The 15,685-nt window shown below is 39.9% G+C and overlaps 1 protein-coding gene and 1 long non-coding RNA gene across 3 annotated transcripts in view; one reads left to right on the top strand and one right to left on the bottom strand.

Annotated features, from left to right (window-relative positions):
* Positions 1–15,685, top strand: part of LOC105738490 — a 126,843-nt gene that overhangs the window by 712 nt on the left and 110,446 nt on the right. The gene's annotated exons all lie outside the window — the stretch shown is intronic.
* On the bottom strand, positions 9,180–13,973 carry CDKN2B (cyclin dependent kinase inhibitor 2B). Of its 2 annotated transcripts, none has more exons than XM_003260360.4 (2): positions 13,468–13,973; positions 9,180–10,887 (listed from the first exon to the last, which is right to left on the bottom strand). In XM_003260360.4, exons 1-2 carry the CDS (start codon positions 13,621–13,623, stop codon positions 10,627–10,629), a joined length of 417 nt encoding a protein of 138 aa, XP_003260408.1. In that variant the 5' UTR covers positions 13,624–13,973; the 3' UTR covers positions 9,180–10,626. The 2 variants fall into 2 exon arrangements, with proteins under 2 accessions (XP_003260408.1, XP_003260409.1); XM_003260361.3 differs by having other exon boundaries at positions 10,627–10,887; positions 13,345–13,973.

Raw genomic sequence — 15,685 nt, forward strand, 5'->3', positions numbered from 1 at the left:
TCGGCGTACGTTGTCTCTCCGGTCTCCCCCTCCATGTCCCCTCCTCCCCTTTTCTTCCACATCACCGATCCTTTCTGGACTCTCTCCTTTCCTCCTTTCCAGCTGGGAGACAGGAAAAGCGGTCCCGTTTGAGAACAGTAAAAGCAGGGCAAGGAAAGGAAGGAGCGGCAGAAAGGAGGGGTGAGTCGAGGACACAGGGGCAGCCCGAGAATGCGGAGGAGCCGGGTCCTGAGCGCGGTCTAAGCGAGGCTCGGCTCTCGTCCAGGAACTCGGACGCGGGCTCGCCGGCTCTCCGCGCGCGGGAAGTCGAGCCCAGGACGCCGCCTTCAGGCCGGCGCGCTGACCCGGTGCCCCGACCCGGAGCCTGTGGTCTGCCTGGATCTGTCCTAAACTTCGCAGGCTGGACCCGCGGCCTGAGTGGCTGGGTGTGTGCCAGAGGATACGGGACTAGGCCCAGCTCCGGGAACCTGGAAATGTGGCCCGCTTCTCGGTGGCTTCCTGTTCATGCGCTTGGGCCTAGTGGCCTAGTTGAAGAAGTGGAACCACAGCGTGAGCCGACAGGGCCTTACAGATCAGACGTCAAGCCCCCCGACCTTACAGGGGAGGAAAGTGAGGCCTGCACTGGGTGAGCCACCCACTTAAGGCGGTGCGGTAGCCTAGTGGAGCGGCAGACTTCTCTTTCCCCATCCCCCGCCCCATCACTTGACGTTGCTGCCGGACCTCGGTACAAACCCAAGACAAAACGGGGCCCTTTGGAAAAAGTGAGATTTAGCGATCACTCTTAGGTAGCCACTCTAAATACCTATCTAGATATTTACAAATGCATCTCCCCGGTAGGTAGAGTTCACTCAGAATTTACCCAACACCGTGCATTGTGCTGGGGCCACATGCCACCTGTCTGTATAGTATGGCTGCTCTTTCTCCCTCTTCACAAATCTAGCTCTTTTTCCTTCAGGTCTCTTCTGAAGTAGCCCCTCCTCAGAAATGCTTCCCTTTTCAGGCACCCTCATACCACCGTGATTTTTTCCTTTATAGCACTTAGGACGAAGAGATTATTTTAGTTATGTATTTGTTTACTTGTTTGTTGTGTAGAATGTCAGCTCCATGGGAACCAGATCCTTTTATGCGTCTTCCTGTGCACCTATGCCACGCCCCCAGCATTCCCCTCCTACCACCACCTTCACCCGGCCTCCGCCTCTGTAGGAGGGCATTAAGTTTTCTGTCCCACAGAGGAAGGGCGCTTTAGAAAGGGTTAGTTCATCCTGGAAGAAAAACGATGTCGGATGCCAGCATAGTGTCATTTAAAGATACTGGAGGAATGGAGTGGGGGCGGTGAGGAGTTTCTTGGGCCTAGACAATGTAACTAGTTTTTGCAGTAAAGCATGGTGGGGAAAGGAGAAAAGACACTTATTAAACATCTTTTGAAGTCGCTATCTATATCAGTCAGTTCTCCAGGGAAACAGAACCAATTGTGTGTGTGTGCGTGCCACACATATGTATATGTATATACACACAGTCATGGGGTTGCTTAACAACAGGGATACATTCTCAGACATGTATCTTTAGGCGATTTCATTGTTGTGCAAACATCATATACAAACCTAGATGGTATAATCTATTATACATCTAGGCTGTATGGTATGGTCTATTGCTCCTAGGCTACAAACCTGTACAACATGTTACTATACTGAATACTGTAGATAATTGTAACAAAATGTAGTTTTATATCTAAACATAGAAAAGGTAGTATGTTGTGCTACAACGTTAGGACAGCTATGACATCACTAGGGGATAGGAATTTTTCACCTCCATTATAATCTTATGGGACACCACCAATATGTGACTGTGGTTGACTGAAGCATCGTTATCCAGCACATGACTGTGTGTGTGTATACAATTTTATACATACATACATTATATGTCTACACACACATATGTGGGGGAGAGAAAGAGAGGGAGGGACAGAGAAAGAGAGAAAGAGAAAGAGAGAAAATACTTATTTTAAGGAATTGTCACAGAAGATGGTGGGGGTTGACAAATTGGAGACCCAGGGAAGAGTTATTGAATCCAAAGGCAATCTGGAAGCAGAATTTCTTCTTCCTTGAGGGACCTCAGTCATTTCTCTTAAGCTCTTCAACTGCTTGGATGAGGGCCGCCCATATTATTGAGGATAATCTGCTTTTTAAAGTCTACTGACTTAAATGTTAATCACATCTAAAAAGTACCTCCACAGCAATATTTAGACTGGTGTTTGACTCAAACACTGGGTACCACAGCCTAGCCAAGTTGGCATACCAAATTAACCGTCACATTATCCCATCATGCCTGAGGGGGCTCTCTGACCCTCAGTTTTCTGAGGATCAAATTTAAATTGAGGAATCTATCTTTATTTATTGGACCCATATAGCTCAAAGTATAATCATTTTCTCTCCAAAGGAACTAGACCTAGGGATAAGGGTAATTGCTTATTTCAGAGGAATGCCATCTGAATAAGAGGATGATTATATAGTAAGCTCTCTGTTCAAAAAATGTAAATATTAAAATTTGAACATCTAAATTCCATCTTGGTTTCCCCCACTGCCGCTGCCCAATACCTGTTCTCTTTCAGTTGCAGTATGCAGAGGAATTCTAAGTTTAATATTAGTCTCAGCAAAATACAATGGTGAAGATGACTCTCTAGCATAACAATGGGTATGTGGTATTCCAAATACTTTTGGAATTCAGAGTGACTTTTGGCTATGTGCTCTTCAAAAAATTAATAATGAAGAACTGAGCATGTACTTTCACTTATATTACTTATTTTATCCTCACAGTGGCCTTTCAAAATTGGGATTATTACTCCTGTTTTACAGGTGAAAAGAATGAGGCCTAGAAAGGCTCAAATCTTGAACACTTCATGGCCAGCAAGAGCCAGGGCTGGAATCATCAGGCAGGCCTTTGGGCTACAAGCCTTGTGCCTTTTCTGTTGTCCCAAAGGCCAGGGTCAATGGGGAGTGAGTTATCGTGGGTCACTTACGCAGACAAAATCACTGAATATTGGAAGTTTTTGGGGTTCTCTTCCACTGGCCTAAAAACCTGAGTTAATTTTGAGTTTTTTTTAACAGGGGTAAACAATTTTCTGTTTTAGATCAGCAAATTCATTCCATAGGCAGAGATAGGAGAGAAAAATCTTACTGAATATCTCTTGTCTTGTTCTCCTCCTCCCCCAACTTAATGTCCTATGACGCTAGCTTTATCCCTTAGGTAACTCTTGATTATCCAAATTTCATGAGAAACTTTCCTAACATTGCACATGCTCAAGCTCAAAACCCCAAAGTCATAAGAAAAAAGATACCATAAGCAAGAATAAAAAACAATTATTTGATCATATATGTCAAAAGATTAATTACTAGACTATATAAATAAACACATAATCCCGTAAAACAACAATCCAATAAAAAAGGCAAAGGATATAATAATTTATAGTAGAATATGTGCAAATGGTAAAAAATAAATGAAAAGATAATCTTACTCATTAATAAACAAATGTAAATAGAAACAATGGCATATAACCACAAGTGTGGCAAAAAGAAAAAAGACTACTTTGACAAAGTTGTCAGGAAACAATCACTCTTACTATTACAACTGGCATAATTGTTTTGAAAGGCAGCATTAAGATATCTATCAAAACTGTATGTGCATATATGTACCCTTTGACTCAGCTATTCCACTATTTTAAGTATGTAAAGACACACACAAATAATGTATGGAAATATATATACACATATATATTATTCATATGTATATGTTTGTGTATATATCTATATACTTATATACCCCCTTTGACTCAGCAATTCTATTCCTATAACTCACGTATGAAACATATATATAATACATATGTTTATATACACATATTTACACACATATCTGTAAGTATGGGAAGATGTACACACATATGTACACATATATATACATACATATGTATATATGTATTTTATGTATGGATACATATGTATATATGGATAGATTTTACACCCACAGACACATTTAGATATGTAACTTCAGCTAAAGCAATTCACTCCTATATAAATTGCTACAGATAACTTGTATAAGTATGCAGAAATGTTTCTTTATAGCAGTGTGTATTAGCAAACAAACTGCAAGAAAGAGAAAAACGATTGACATGCTTGTGAGGAGACTGTTTTTGTTGTTGTTGTTAGGGCTCATTCATAAAATACAAAACTGTGCAGCCATAAAAAATAATGAAGTACATCTATATGCATTGACAATGGAAGTTGTCAAAGATCTATTGCTAATTAAAGACAGCAAATGACAGAATAGTATGATCCCATTCATGTTTTCCAAATATGCATGCTGGGGGAGAGATGTTTGCAATTATATGTACATATATTTCTGGAAGGATGATTAAATATTTGTAATAGTGGTTACCTTTGGGTAGTAAGAATGAGGGTAGGAAAAATTTCAGATTTTTGCTTACTACTTTTTGCTTTCTGGACTGTTTGAAAGTTTACCATGAGCAAGAATTATTAAATAACAACCACAGGAATATTGGGGCTCAAACCTAGAGATTCTAATTTTGTAGACCTGGAACTGATCAACAAGTCTAAATGTTAAAACATCCTCATGGGTGATTCTGACATGGAGTCAGGATTGAGAAACAATTTTCTCAAATGGAAGGGGTTTTAAACTTGTTGCCCTCAAATGACTACTGAGGCAAACACCATTCTTGTAGACATAAGACATACTTGGGAGCAAATGTGTAATAAAGTGGTATGCTTCCCTAGAAAGGGGACGACCTTAAATCTTTCTGTTTATGGTGGTATTTAAACATATTAGAAACTACTAATTTTGGAATAGTCTTATTATGATAAGTCTAACTCTCAAAGGCAGTCCAGAAATTAGCAAATAATAGAGGATGATCAAATGTTTTTCAGAAAATATTATAGGTGGCACTTTGGCAGGAGATTCTGAGAATGGTGAAAGGGTACCTCTGTGCCCTAGGAAAGGTGATAGAGCTTAGAAACTCAGAACTCAGATGGAATGAGAAGCCATGCCATATACATCTTTCCAATAGTCACTCTCCAGAAGAAAACTCTGTGTTGACAATAATCTGCTGACTTGTCTGTGGGTTTGTGAACAGAAGAAACGGTTTCTTCTTTTATGTTTGTGTATTATTGCTTATAAATATATTCTAAAATATATAATAAACAATAACAGTACTTGCAGCTTAATTAAAGAAAAATGCAAGTATCTTATTTATACTAAGAGAAGAGAGAAACCTGAAGAACAATGGATTATCCTTACATATTTGGTTTGGGATTACATTGAGAGCTACCTAGATACCAGACACCCATTCTTGGTCCTGACTCCTACTCTGTTATCCATAGCTCAGTACCTAGTATCTGGTGCAGAAAGAAGTGGAATGGAATTATCAGGAAGACCCAGTTTTTAGCCAAGACTAAAAGGTTTTAGCCAAGGGGATGGAAGCATTTGTGTACAGATAGAAGGCAGATGGGAATTTGTTTAAAATGGAATGGAGACCCAGAGGTCACATAAGACAGGGTTCAGAGGAAGTAGCCCCAACAACATCATAAATAGAGAACATTGATAATGAGAGGATAGATAGATTATGCATTTGGGATGGAGGCCAAATATAAGAAATAAGACATGGTTTACTTACTGTAATTGGTCTTAAAGTTTTGAGTGGAACTCTGTTGTAAAATATTTTCTGTGCCAGAGCTGACTCCATGTATCTACTGGAAGTCCAATGCCAGGGGCTTCTGAGTGTGAAGTGGATTAATAGGTGTTTGGGGTCCTTTGTAAACCTCTAGTGTAATGTGAATAGCTGCAAGGTAGTCAGCATGTCATCTTAATACATTGTTCTTAGTTCTTTTTCCAGCAAACTCTTTGTTTTATATTTAGTTCACACCGCAAATTAGTAAGTCAGGCTTGGTGCTTTTTGACCCATACATTAATTTACATTACTGTGCTTAATGTACAATCCGTGCCAATTGCATATTATTAATTAGTGGCACTAGTGTTATTTCAAATTTTCTTTTATTATGTAATTAATAGGGCCTATATGTGAAAGTTACTGTGTTTCTGTAAAATGAGGTATTTTTTTCCTTATGCAAGGAATGACATTAAAATCTTCTGAGTAGGGAATTTAAGAGGCAAGAAAGGAGTAATTTCATTTGGATAGCTGAAATTGAGAAAAGTTTTATAGAAACTTTTCAGGTATGAAGGATAGTAGTAAAGTTACATGAGTTAGCACTCATATATTGAATTAGTTAAGGAACCAATGTGGGAATCTAGGTCTTCTATCTTCCAGTCAAGTCCTAGTTTCACTTTTCTTCATTCCCTCTTTCTTTCCTGTCGTTATAAGTAGACTAGGAAGATATTGAAAGTACTGAGGCTCAAATGTTGTTGCCCTTTTAAGTAATTTCTAAAATTAAAATTGTCTTATTTTCATATATATGTGATTGTGTATCTAGGTATTTCTTTGTAGCTTAGTAATTGAACACTGTGAACTACACCAACCTAAGCATTATTCTCCAAGTTTTCATCAAATAACTAGACAGTTTCTGTTAATACTGAAAATCTAGTAAACGTGTCAGAATTTGGTTATGATTAGTTGCTGACATAAAACATAAGGGCAGACCTCGTTGTACTTTAGAAGATACTGGCTTTCACATTTGCCCCAGAAGGCAGTTCACATGAGTGCTTCTTCAGATAATGTCTCTAAGTTTTGCATATCATGAGTTCTACTTGCTCCACTTTTGAGAGTGGCAATGTATTGAACATTGTAAAAATTATGCTCTATGATTTAAAAAATCCGTCTCTGGTAAAGCATAAAAAGAAAATGAGTTTATGTTTCACTGTTTAAAATAATTGAGGGAGTAATTATAGAATCAGCAAAAAGAAAAAAAAGAACCCTACTGACTATTACATATCAATGCACACAGTGTGTTAATATTTTCAAAAAAGGGAGGGCAATCTCAATATAAGTGTAAATGAAATTAGTATTTGTATGCATTTGCTGAAGGTCAGTTACCTAGCTTCATACAATAAATTATTTGGTGCTGGACACAGTATTGTGCTTGCATACTAGGGAAATAAAATGTCATGAAAGTATTCCTAAGTATACATTTTCCCAGAGGCGTTTGGGGTTTTATCAGTCTCGAGCTCTCCTCTTGAAACTGTTTCATTCCTTAGTTATGAAATTACTAATTTTAACCATTTAAGGCACAGAAAATTTTACATAGATTTTGCTTTAACAGCAAAACACCCTTTAAAAAATTCATCCACTTAGGTGAAAAATAAAAGACAAAAATGAAGCCAAATGAATGTTATTAAATTTATAAATTTATTTAACTTTCCAGATCTTGTTGGAATAAATGTCAGGTAGCAGAATTTGTACAAACCTTGGTAATGTCTTAGGTTTGGATATGAACTTAACAGGTATACTTAATTTTCTGTAATTCTACAATGGAGCCAGAAGCAGGACTCATGAAAATAGTAACTATATGTTTTTGCATGTATCCTTCAAAGTGAAATCCTTAACAAATTTAACAGTATATATTAGGCTTCTGATGAAACAGCTAAACCTGTCTGCCAGGTGGCTTTGAAAATGGAATTAATTTTTACATGGCATTGGTAAGTTACTATTTCAATACAACCAGGTGGTAATTGATACCCAATAATGTTTTAGGTTTGCTTTATATCAAACAAACTAACAAAACAAAAAAAGTGTAATATAGTACTGTGGGATCCACAATAACATTTTCTTTAGTTTCTCTTAATATCAGGTTGTCATTAGGAAAGATTCCACAAGTTATTTAAACTAGAAATGAAGTATCATGTTTCATATCTATTTCAAGGGATAATTTTTCATGACCCAGTATAATGCAACTAGCAAATTTAAACATCTTGGAATTTAAGATATAGAGGTCAAATTAAGGGATTTTATAAACCAAACAGGAGATTTTAAATTATCAACTGACTTCTTTTATATAGAATGTTTTCTAGTAATTGTAAAATACTATAACTTTAAAAATATTATTCTTGTAGCCTCTAATGATTGAGTGCTTAAGTGATAACTAGAAATATATTTTCTGTCCCTGTGCTTCAGTTTGAAAATGGAGGTTCCATTATCTTTGTTCCAAAAATTTGGGTTTTTATAGGTGTGTTGGGGGGGGGTTATTCTCCATATTGTTGACATTTTAAAATAGTTTTCAAACAAGCTGTTTATATTTACTAGAAGTTAGAGAAAGAAAAGCCACCTTAGGAACTTACAACAAAGATCATTGTGTATTTCTGCTTTTTTTTTTTTTTTAAAGTTATCTTCATGTGTATCATTCATGATTTTGGATGACAAGCTGGTACAATGGGAAGAAAAGCAAGACAACCATAATCAGCTTTGGAACTAGATGCACTTACTTTGTGCATCCATGGAATGAGTATCTTGTGACCTTTGGCAAGTTACTTGATATTTCTTTGCCTCATTGTCCTCATCTGGGAAACAATACTTATCTCTCAGGTTTAAATATTAAATTAGAAAATATATTTTAATGCATACCTGGCACAGATTATGTGTCAATAAACATATCCTTTCCCCAATAACATATGCTCTTATTCTCAACTAACTTTCCCCAGTAATATGTTCATTTTGGGAATAGGAATTGGTAGAGAAGTAAAGATTTGTGTATTCAACTCAAATGTACTCCTTCTTATAAGTCTCCACTCTCGAATTACTTGTTTCTGTTCCTTTTTTCTCTTTTAAATGTGTATCTAGTAGAATGAGCATTTAGAAGCATAATACATGTATACATTTTGTGTTTAATTTTCTATGGCATATGTAAGCAGTTTTTATGAGTTGCTGGTATTGCTTATGAGCAATTATTACAAACGTTGAGAGAAGGGAACCCCTGTGAACCTTTAACATTTCTCAGGAGTTAGTGGTAAATCCATGAACATATATATATATATTTTTTTTTAATTAATTAATTTATTATTATTATACTTTAGGTTTTAGGGTACTTGTGCACAATGTGCAGGTTTGTTACATATGTATCCATGTGCCATGTTGATTTCCTGCACCCATTAACTCGTCATTTAGCATTAGGTATATCTCCTAACATGAACATATATTTTTAAACTAAATTACCCACCTCTTGGAGTTCAATCTCTGTTAATTCTTTATTAAAGCAGTGAAGTATCAGTTGTTCCAATGATATAATGATCAAGCAATCCTGGAAATTAAATCCCAAAGCAGTGCACCTTTAGTTTGTTCAGTGACAGTAGGACGTCCCACGAGCCATCATATATTTTCAAGTTTTTATACTCAATCTATTTTTTCAGCAATCTTTTGGGAAATATCCCAAGACAATTTACTGCATAAGTGCATCTATCTTCTAAAAGACATTTGGAATATTTCTTAGTCTGACCTCTGCACCCTGAGACACTCTATAAAAGAAACAATCAGAAAAATTTAACAAAGAAATAAATAGGTTAAGAAGCAAGCAATCTAGGCGTTTGCACTGAATTTGCAACAGTGCTATTGCTACATTTAAGAGCTGTAGTTCTTCCTCACATTTTAACTGAGAGCCACTAGTTATAATATTACTTAAAATCTCCCCATTAAATAAGACAGTTGCTGAACAACTAAAAAGTACAAAATATCACAAAATCAAAAAGTAGCAAGTCATAAGGGGATTTCCGCATCCTAGCATGTGTGTGTGCGTGTGCGTGTGTGTGCGTGTGTGTGTGTGTGTGTGTGTGTGTATGAAAGAAAACGTTACAGTTAACCGTTACAATTGCTCTCACGCCCTCCACCACCTCATCCTGTGTAGTCTGCCTCCGGAACCCGCGGGAATCTCTCCTCAGTGTAGTAAGAGCAAAGGCCAGCACCCTGTGCATAGGTACTCTGCAGCGTCGTGATCCAGGGATTTTAGCATCTGTCGTCGCTTGCACATCCTGTCTTACCCCTCTGCTATCTGGTGGAGTTGGGCGCGGGTCTCCAGGGCTTCCAGAGTGTCGTTTCGCATGTGACTTGCCATGCGCCCAAACTAAAACGCCGCCGGGCCCTTACTGAAGCCCACCTCGGCCCTCGTCCACTTTGTCCTCAGTCTTCAGGTTTTCCTTTCTGCTGCCAGGGCCTAAGTTGTGGGTTCACCATAACTCCTCAGCAGACAGTGGAGTGAACGCATCGACTGCCCCCACCCAAGTGCTAATCACTGCCTTCTCCCACTCAGCGCTGGAGTGGGAGATTCATCCATCGGAAGATTCGTAGCCACCAGGGCCGGTCAAGGATTTCATATGCACTTTCCCTCAGAAAACCCTGAAAAGCAAACGACCCCTGGAATGTCACACACTCCGAAATATCCCTGGAAATCTGATTCTCCGTGTTTCGCTTCATGGTGAGTGTCGAGGGCCAGATAAGACAAAGAAAAAAAATGTATGGAAGGTTATTCCCGGTCGGCTCCTCCTTCCTGTGAGTCTCAGACAGGCTTGCAGGCTTAAGGCTTTCCGCCGCTCCCCGTTGGCAGCCTTCACCGAATTAGGTGGGTGGGGGTGGGAAATTGGGTAAGAAAATAAAGTCGTTGTGGGCGGCTGCGGAACCTGGCGTCAGTCCCCCGTGGCCGCGCGCAGGTACCCTGCAACGTCGCGGTGGCCCCGCTCCTCGGCAAGGTCCACGGGCAGACGACCCCAGGCATCGCGCACGTCCAGCCGCGCCCCGGCCCTGTGCAGCACCACCAGCGTGTCCAGGAAGCCCTCCCGGGCAGCATCATGCACCGGTCGGGTGAGAGTGGCGGGGTCTGCGCAGTTGGGCTCCGCGCCGTGGAGCAGCAGCAGCTCCGCCACGCGGGCGCTGCCCATCATCATGACCTGCCAGAGAGAGCAGAGTGGTCAGAGCCAGGGTGAGGGCAGGTATGGGAGATGCCGGCCGGGGCAGGGCAGGTGGAGCCATTTAAAGAAACACCTATTTGTAAAGTATTCACCCAGTGCAGAGGTGTTCAGGTCTCTGGTGTCTGGTGTTTCTTCATTTGCTGATGCAATCCGCTTTCCCACCCCACCTTCAGGTTATACTCTACTCAGTACAAATTAAATGCCATTTTATTCTCTAAACGTGCAGAGACAAGAAAGTTGATGGTAAAGTGATGATCATCATTATGGAAAAACAAATCTTGATTTCCATTGGAACATGGGAATCTATTTTGTTAAATGATTTATGGGCAGAGTTAAATTTATTCGGCTTTTGAAGTTTTAAATTATTTGCCTTGCTGACCCCTCCTCCATAATCCAGGTCTACAAATATTTATTAGGTAGTCAACTACTGTTTGTTAGAAGTTGGGAGTAATGGTTTAGGGGAGAAAATAAACAACTAAGTTTTTTTCTTTTTTTTTTAAATTTATTTAGTTCTCATAGCAAATCCCGTGTGGAAGGCTTCTGTTTGTCATGTGTCTGTGCTCATAACTGGATTGTAGTGTGATAATTTGAGCCAAAGTTGGAGATTAGAAGGGAAAATAAGTTAAATCATGCAAAATCTTGTAAAATTATAATAAATGATTTTTCCTTAACAGTTCTATCATTTTAAATTTAGACTGTAATATTTTTAATGTGACATAAAACTATATTTATACACTACAGGATTTTATAATAGCTAAGATTTAAAAATGTTAAACAGTAAATATTTTGCTATATAAAAAGAGCTTGGGCCAGGCACAGTGGCTTATGCCTGTAATCCCAGCACTTTGGGAGGCCAAAGCAGGCGGATCACCTGAGGTCAGGAGTTCGAGACCAGCCTGGCCAACATGGTGAAATCCCGTCTCTACTACACAAAAAAAAAATTAGCTGGGCATGGTGGGGCGTGCCTGTAGTCCCAGCAACTCAGGAGACTGAGGCAGGAGAATTGCTTGCATCCTGGAAGACGTTGCAGTGAGCTGAGATTGCGCCACTGCACTCCAGCCTGTCCGACAGAGTGAGGCCTCATCTCAAAAACCATAAAATAAATAAATAAATAAATAAATAAATAAATAAATAAATAAATAGAGCTCGGATGTTAGCAGTCAATCAGGATTATGCATAACTTAGAAAAAATGATGTTTTGCAGGAGTAATCCTATAGCAGCCATTTGTGTACATGAACATTATGAAAACATTTGCTGTCATATTTTAAGTTAATTATAAGACAATTTTTGGTAACTGTCTAAGTCTAAAATCGAGTTATTTGTTATGGGTTTATGTACTTTAAAATATACCATTTAATTGAAAGGCAGTATACTTCTCATGTTTTGTTGGCGTGTTTCATTAATATTAGAAATGTTCATTTCATCTCTTAAAAACCGTGGTAAGTTATATCTACTAGTGATGTAAGGATATTTTACATAGAAAAAAGAGGGGAAAATAGCTGTTCTTAGTATTTCAGAAAATGGTGAATTACATATATAACTTGTTTTTATAATTAATAGAATTTTAAGTTTTTAAGAAGCACTTTACAATATTTTTGCTCCTTTAAAAATCCCTTATTTGTTATATCATTATTCTAAGAATTCAAAAGAAATGAACACTTCTTCAAAATCTACACTATTAACAAGATCCCTTAATATTAGCTTAGTTTTGGAGGGTGATAGTGAGGTGTGTACTGAATATGACCAATAGCCAACGGTAAAGTACAAAAGCATTGTCCTAGATTGTAAAAGAAATTAAAAATATCAGTACTTATTAAAGCAGGATTCGTAGTTAAACATTGAATAAGTGTATTTTAACAATGAAGATAAGGATGCATTATTTATGAAGATCCTTTGCCATTCAAAAAGGACCTAACAGTTGCTGCAGGAATATTTTTGTAATATGGGCACTGAGTATGATAATTAAAGAATGAGAAACCTATAGAACTATGTATTTTTTCTCTTATGCATCACTCATAAGACATTGTTAACATAAAAAATACTAAGTACTGTGGTTGAGGAATCCCGTCTCATTCCTTGGAATTCAATTAGCCTCTATGAGAAAACAATACAACAGATTTCATATAGTAGCTTAGAAGTTTACATTGATTTTTTTCCATGTACTATGATTTTGTGGAATTCCTTAAATCCAATCTAGAATGTGTAACTTATAGTTTACTTATCTTTATCGTTGAAAGCAGACAGACAAGATAATCTTCCTCCCTAAATAACCTTTCCTTTTCTCCTTTTCTCCCCAATTTAGTCTATTTCTTGCATCTCTGATCATGAGATGGCAGAACAAAAACCACTAAAAAAAGCTTAAACAGTGGGTTTTTCAATGTCTCTCTTTAGGATTTTTGCTGGGTAAAAGCCTGTTTTACGCGTGGAATGCACACCTCCGGCCAACGGAGGCTCCTGTATAAATCTACATTGGCGATCTAGGTTCCAGCCCCGATCCGCCGAGGCGGCGCCCCGCGTTCGCGCGCCCCCTGCCGGCGAGGCCCTGGGGCCCCAGCTACCTGGATCGCGCGCCTCCCGAAGCGGTTGACTCCGTTGGGATCCGCGCCGGCTTCCAGGAGCTGTCGCACCTTCTCCACTAGTCCCCGCGCCGCGGCGCTGGCCAGGCCCTCATCGCTGCCGCCCCCACTGGGCATGCCCTTGTTCTCCTCGCGCATTCCGCAGCCCCCAGACGCGCAGCGGCCCGGATAATCCACCGTTGGCCGTAAACTTAACGACACTCCTCCCTTCTTTCCCACGCTGCTCCGGCACACTCTCCCCTTCCTAGGAGAGCTGGGCTCAGCTTCATTACCCTCCCGCCGTCCTTCTGCGGCTTGGGGCCCCGTGCAATGGCCGAGCGGCCGGTCGTTAGCTCCGGGCTTTTCCTGGCGCTCAAGAACCAGCGGGCGCGACTGGATTGCTTCTGGGAAAAAGCGCCTAGCGCGGCCGCAGCCGAGCTCAAAGCCGCTCTGGCCGCAGGGTGCGGACGCGTCGCAGAGTCCTCACTGCCCCGCCTCGTTCTGGCAGAGTGGGGAGCCAGCCGGCAAAGAATTCCGATTTCAGCTGGGCCAAGGGGCCGGCGTCTCCCCACCCCCTTAGGCTCCGCCCCCTGTCCGCTGTGCTCGCCGGGAGGCCAGGCCCGGGCCGACGCGTCACGAGGGCGGGGAAGCCTGCCCAAAGGTGCTGGGACGCATGCGCCAGAGACTGAGCCAGGGAGCCGCCAGAAATGCCGGCTGCACTGCTCGCTGGATGTCCAGTAAAGCCAAGGCTAATATTTTGGGAGTGTTGACCACTGCCCTCAGCTCCTAATCCCCAGTAGGCGGAGCAGAGGATTACTGTTCCTTCAGCCTTAGGCCAGTTGGTTTCACTGTGGAGACGTTGGTGGCTCCCTTGTGGCCGAGAGAAAGGCATTCAAAATAACTCCGTCTTTCTTCAGATGTCTGAAAGCGACAGCTCTGCACCTGTCATACAAGTTAAATTCATTCCCAGGCAGCACTTGAACTTCACAAGTTTCATAACTTGTATCAACCTTAGCAATTTTCTCTTGGATGTGTCTTTCTATTTGAATTAGTCAACCATAAAAATAGAGAAAAATCCCGAGAATCATGTTTTGCATGTGCTTTTTAGTTCTTTCCATTTTTGCATTATGGATACAACCTTTAAAAGAGAAAAAAACTAGTTCGAGATTGAGAGTGGCAACCTGGCTACATAAGACAAAAAAAATTATACTTTAAGAATCTGAGATCTGAGTTTCATCATATTTGTACAGTAAATCTTTGTTTGCATTCTTACCTATTTAAACCCACTTTGTCAAGTATCTTATTTTTATTTATCGTGAATAATAAAGGAAATTTATGCAGTAATAATGAGACATCATAAGAGAGGGGTGTGGTGCTGGGCTTGTCATTAAACAGGCTGAACCTGTCATTAAATTCTCTTCTGAAGATCTAAATGCCAACTGCTTTTTTTCCCCTTCGCAATCTTCCTAGGTGAGTTTGAATCAATATTTATTACTTTAAATATTTAAAACATTTCAGCGCATGCAACCTTGGATAGGAAGAGAACCACAAGTTATGGATTTGTTGCCTAAAAACTTTGGTAAGGAAGTGCATAAGTGGACCTCTCCTAAAAGTGAACAATTTTTGTTTACAGAATCATTTTGGTTCAGAGTGCTGAGGAAGACAAACTCTTAACAGGAGGGCAATTGCTTGTATATTGCAAAATGAGAGTCTTCACATGTTTTTTTTTAGGATACCTTGGCTCTGACTCCTCATCCCCCAAATCCCTGTAGAATTAAAGAAATCTCTTTCTTTTAAAGGCAGTGGGGCCCATGGAAGTGGTGGTTAGGGCTGAAAATCTACTGACAGAGCTTCAACAGAGCTGAAATCCACCTGGACAGGGAAGGGAACCAGGTAGCATTAATAACAATTTCTTTTTCTTTGCCATCCAACCCCCATTTCCTAGTCTTCAGTCTCTTAATTTCTCTACCTTTTACTCTTATGCTCTTGCTTTGACCTTTGAGTTTCTCTGAAACTTATCAGAAAAGTTAGGACAAGATATCTGAGCCAATTCCTGAGTCATTTTCTTAGGTAGTAAATATGTCTGAAAAATGAAAGCTGTTTGGAGTTGATAAGGAAATAGAAGATAATGTTTTTCTTTGAGGGGGACATAAAGAATGGTGATAGGGAAAGAACCAATGACTAAGTAGAATGACTGAGAATCTTCCACGAGGCAGATGTG

Source organism: Nomascus leucogenys, chromosome 1a, assembly GCF_006542625.1.
Source record: "Nomascus leucogenys isolate Asia chromosome 1a, Asia_NLE_v1, whole genome shotgun sequence".
NCBI classification, from domain to species: domain Eukaryota; kingdom Metazoa; phylum Chordata; class Mammalia; order Primates; family Hylobatidae; genus Nomascus; species Nomascus leucogenys.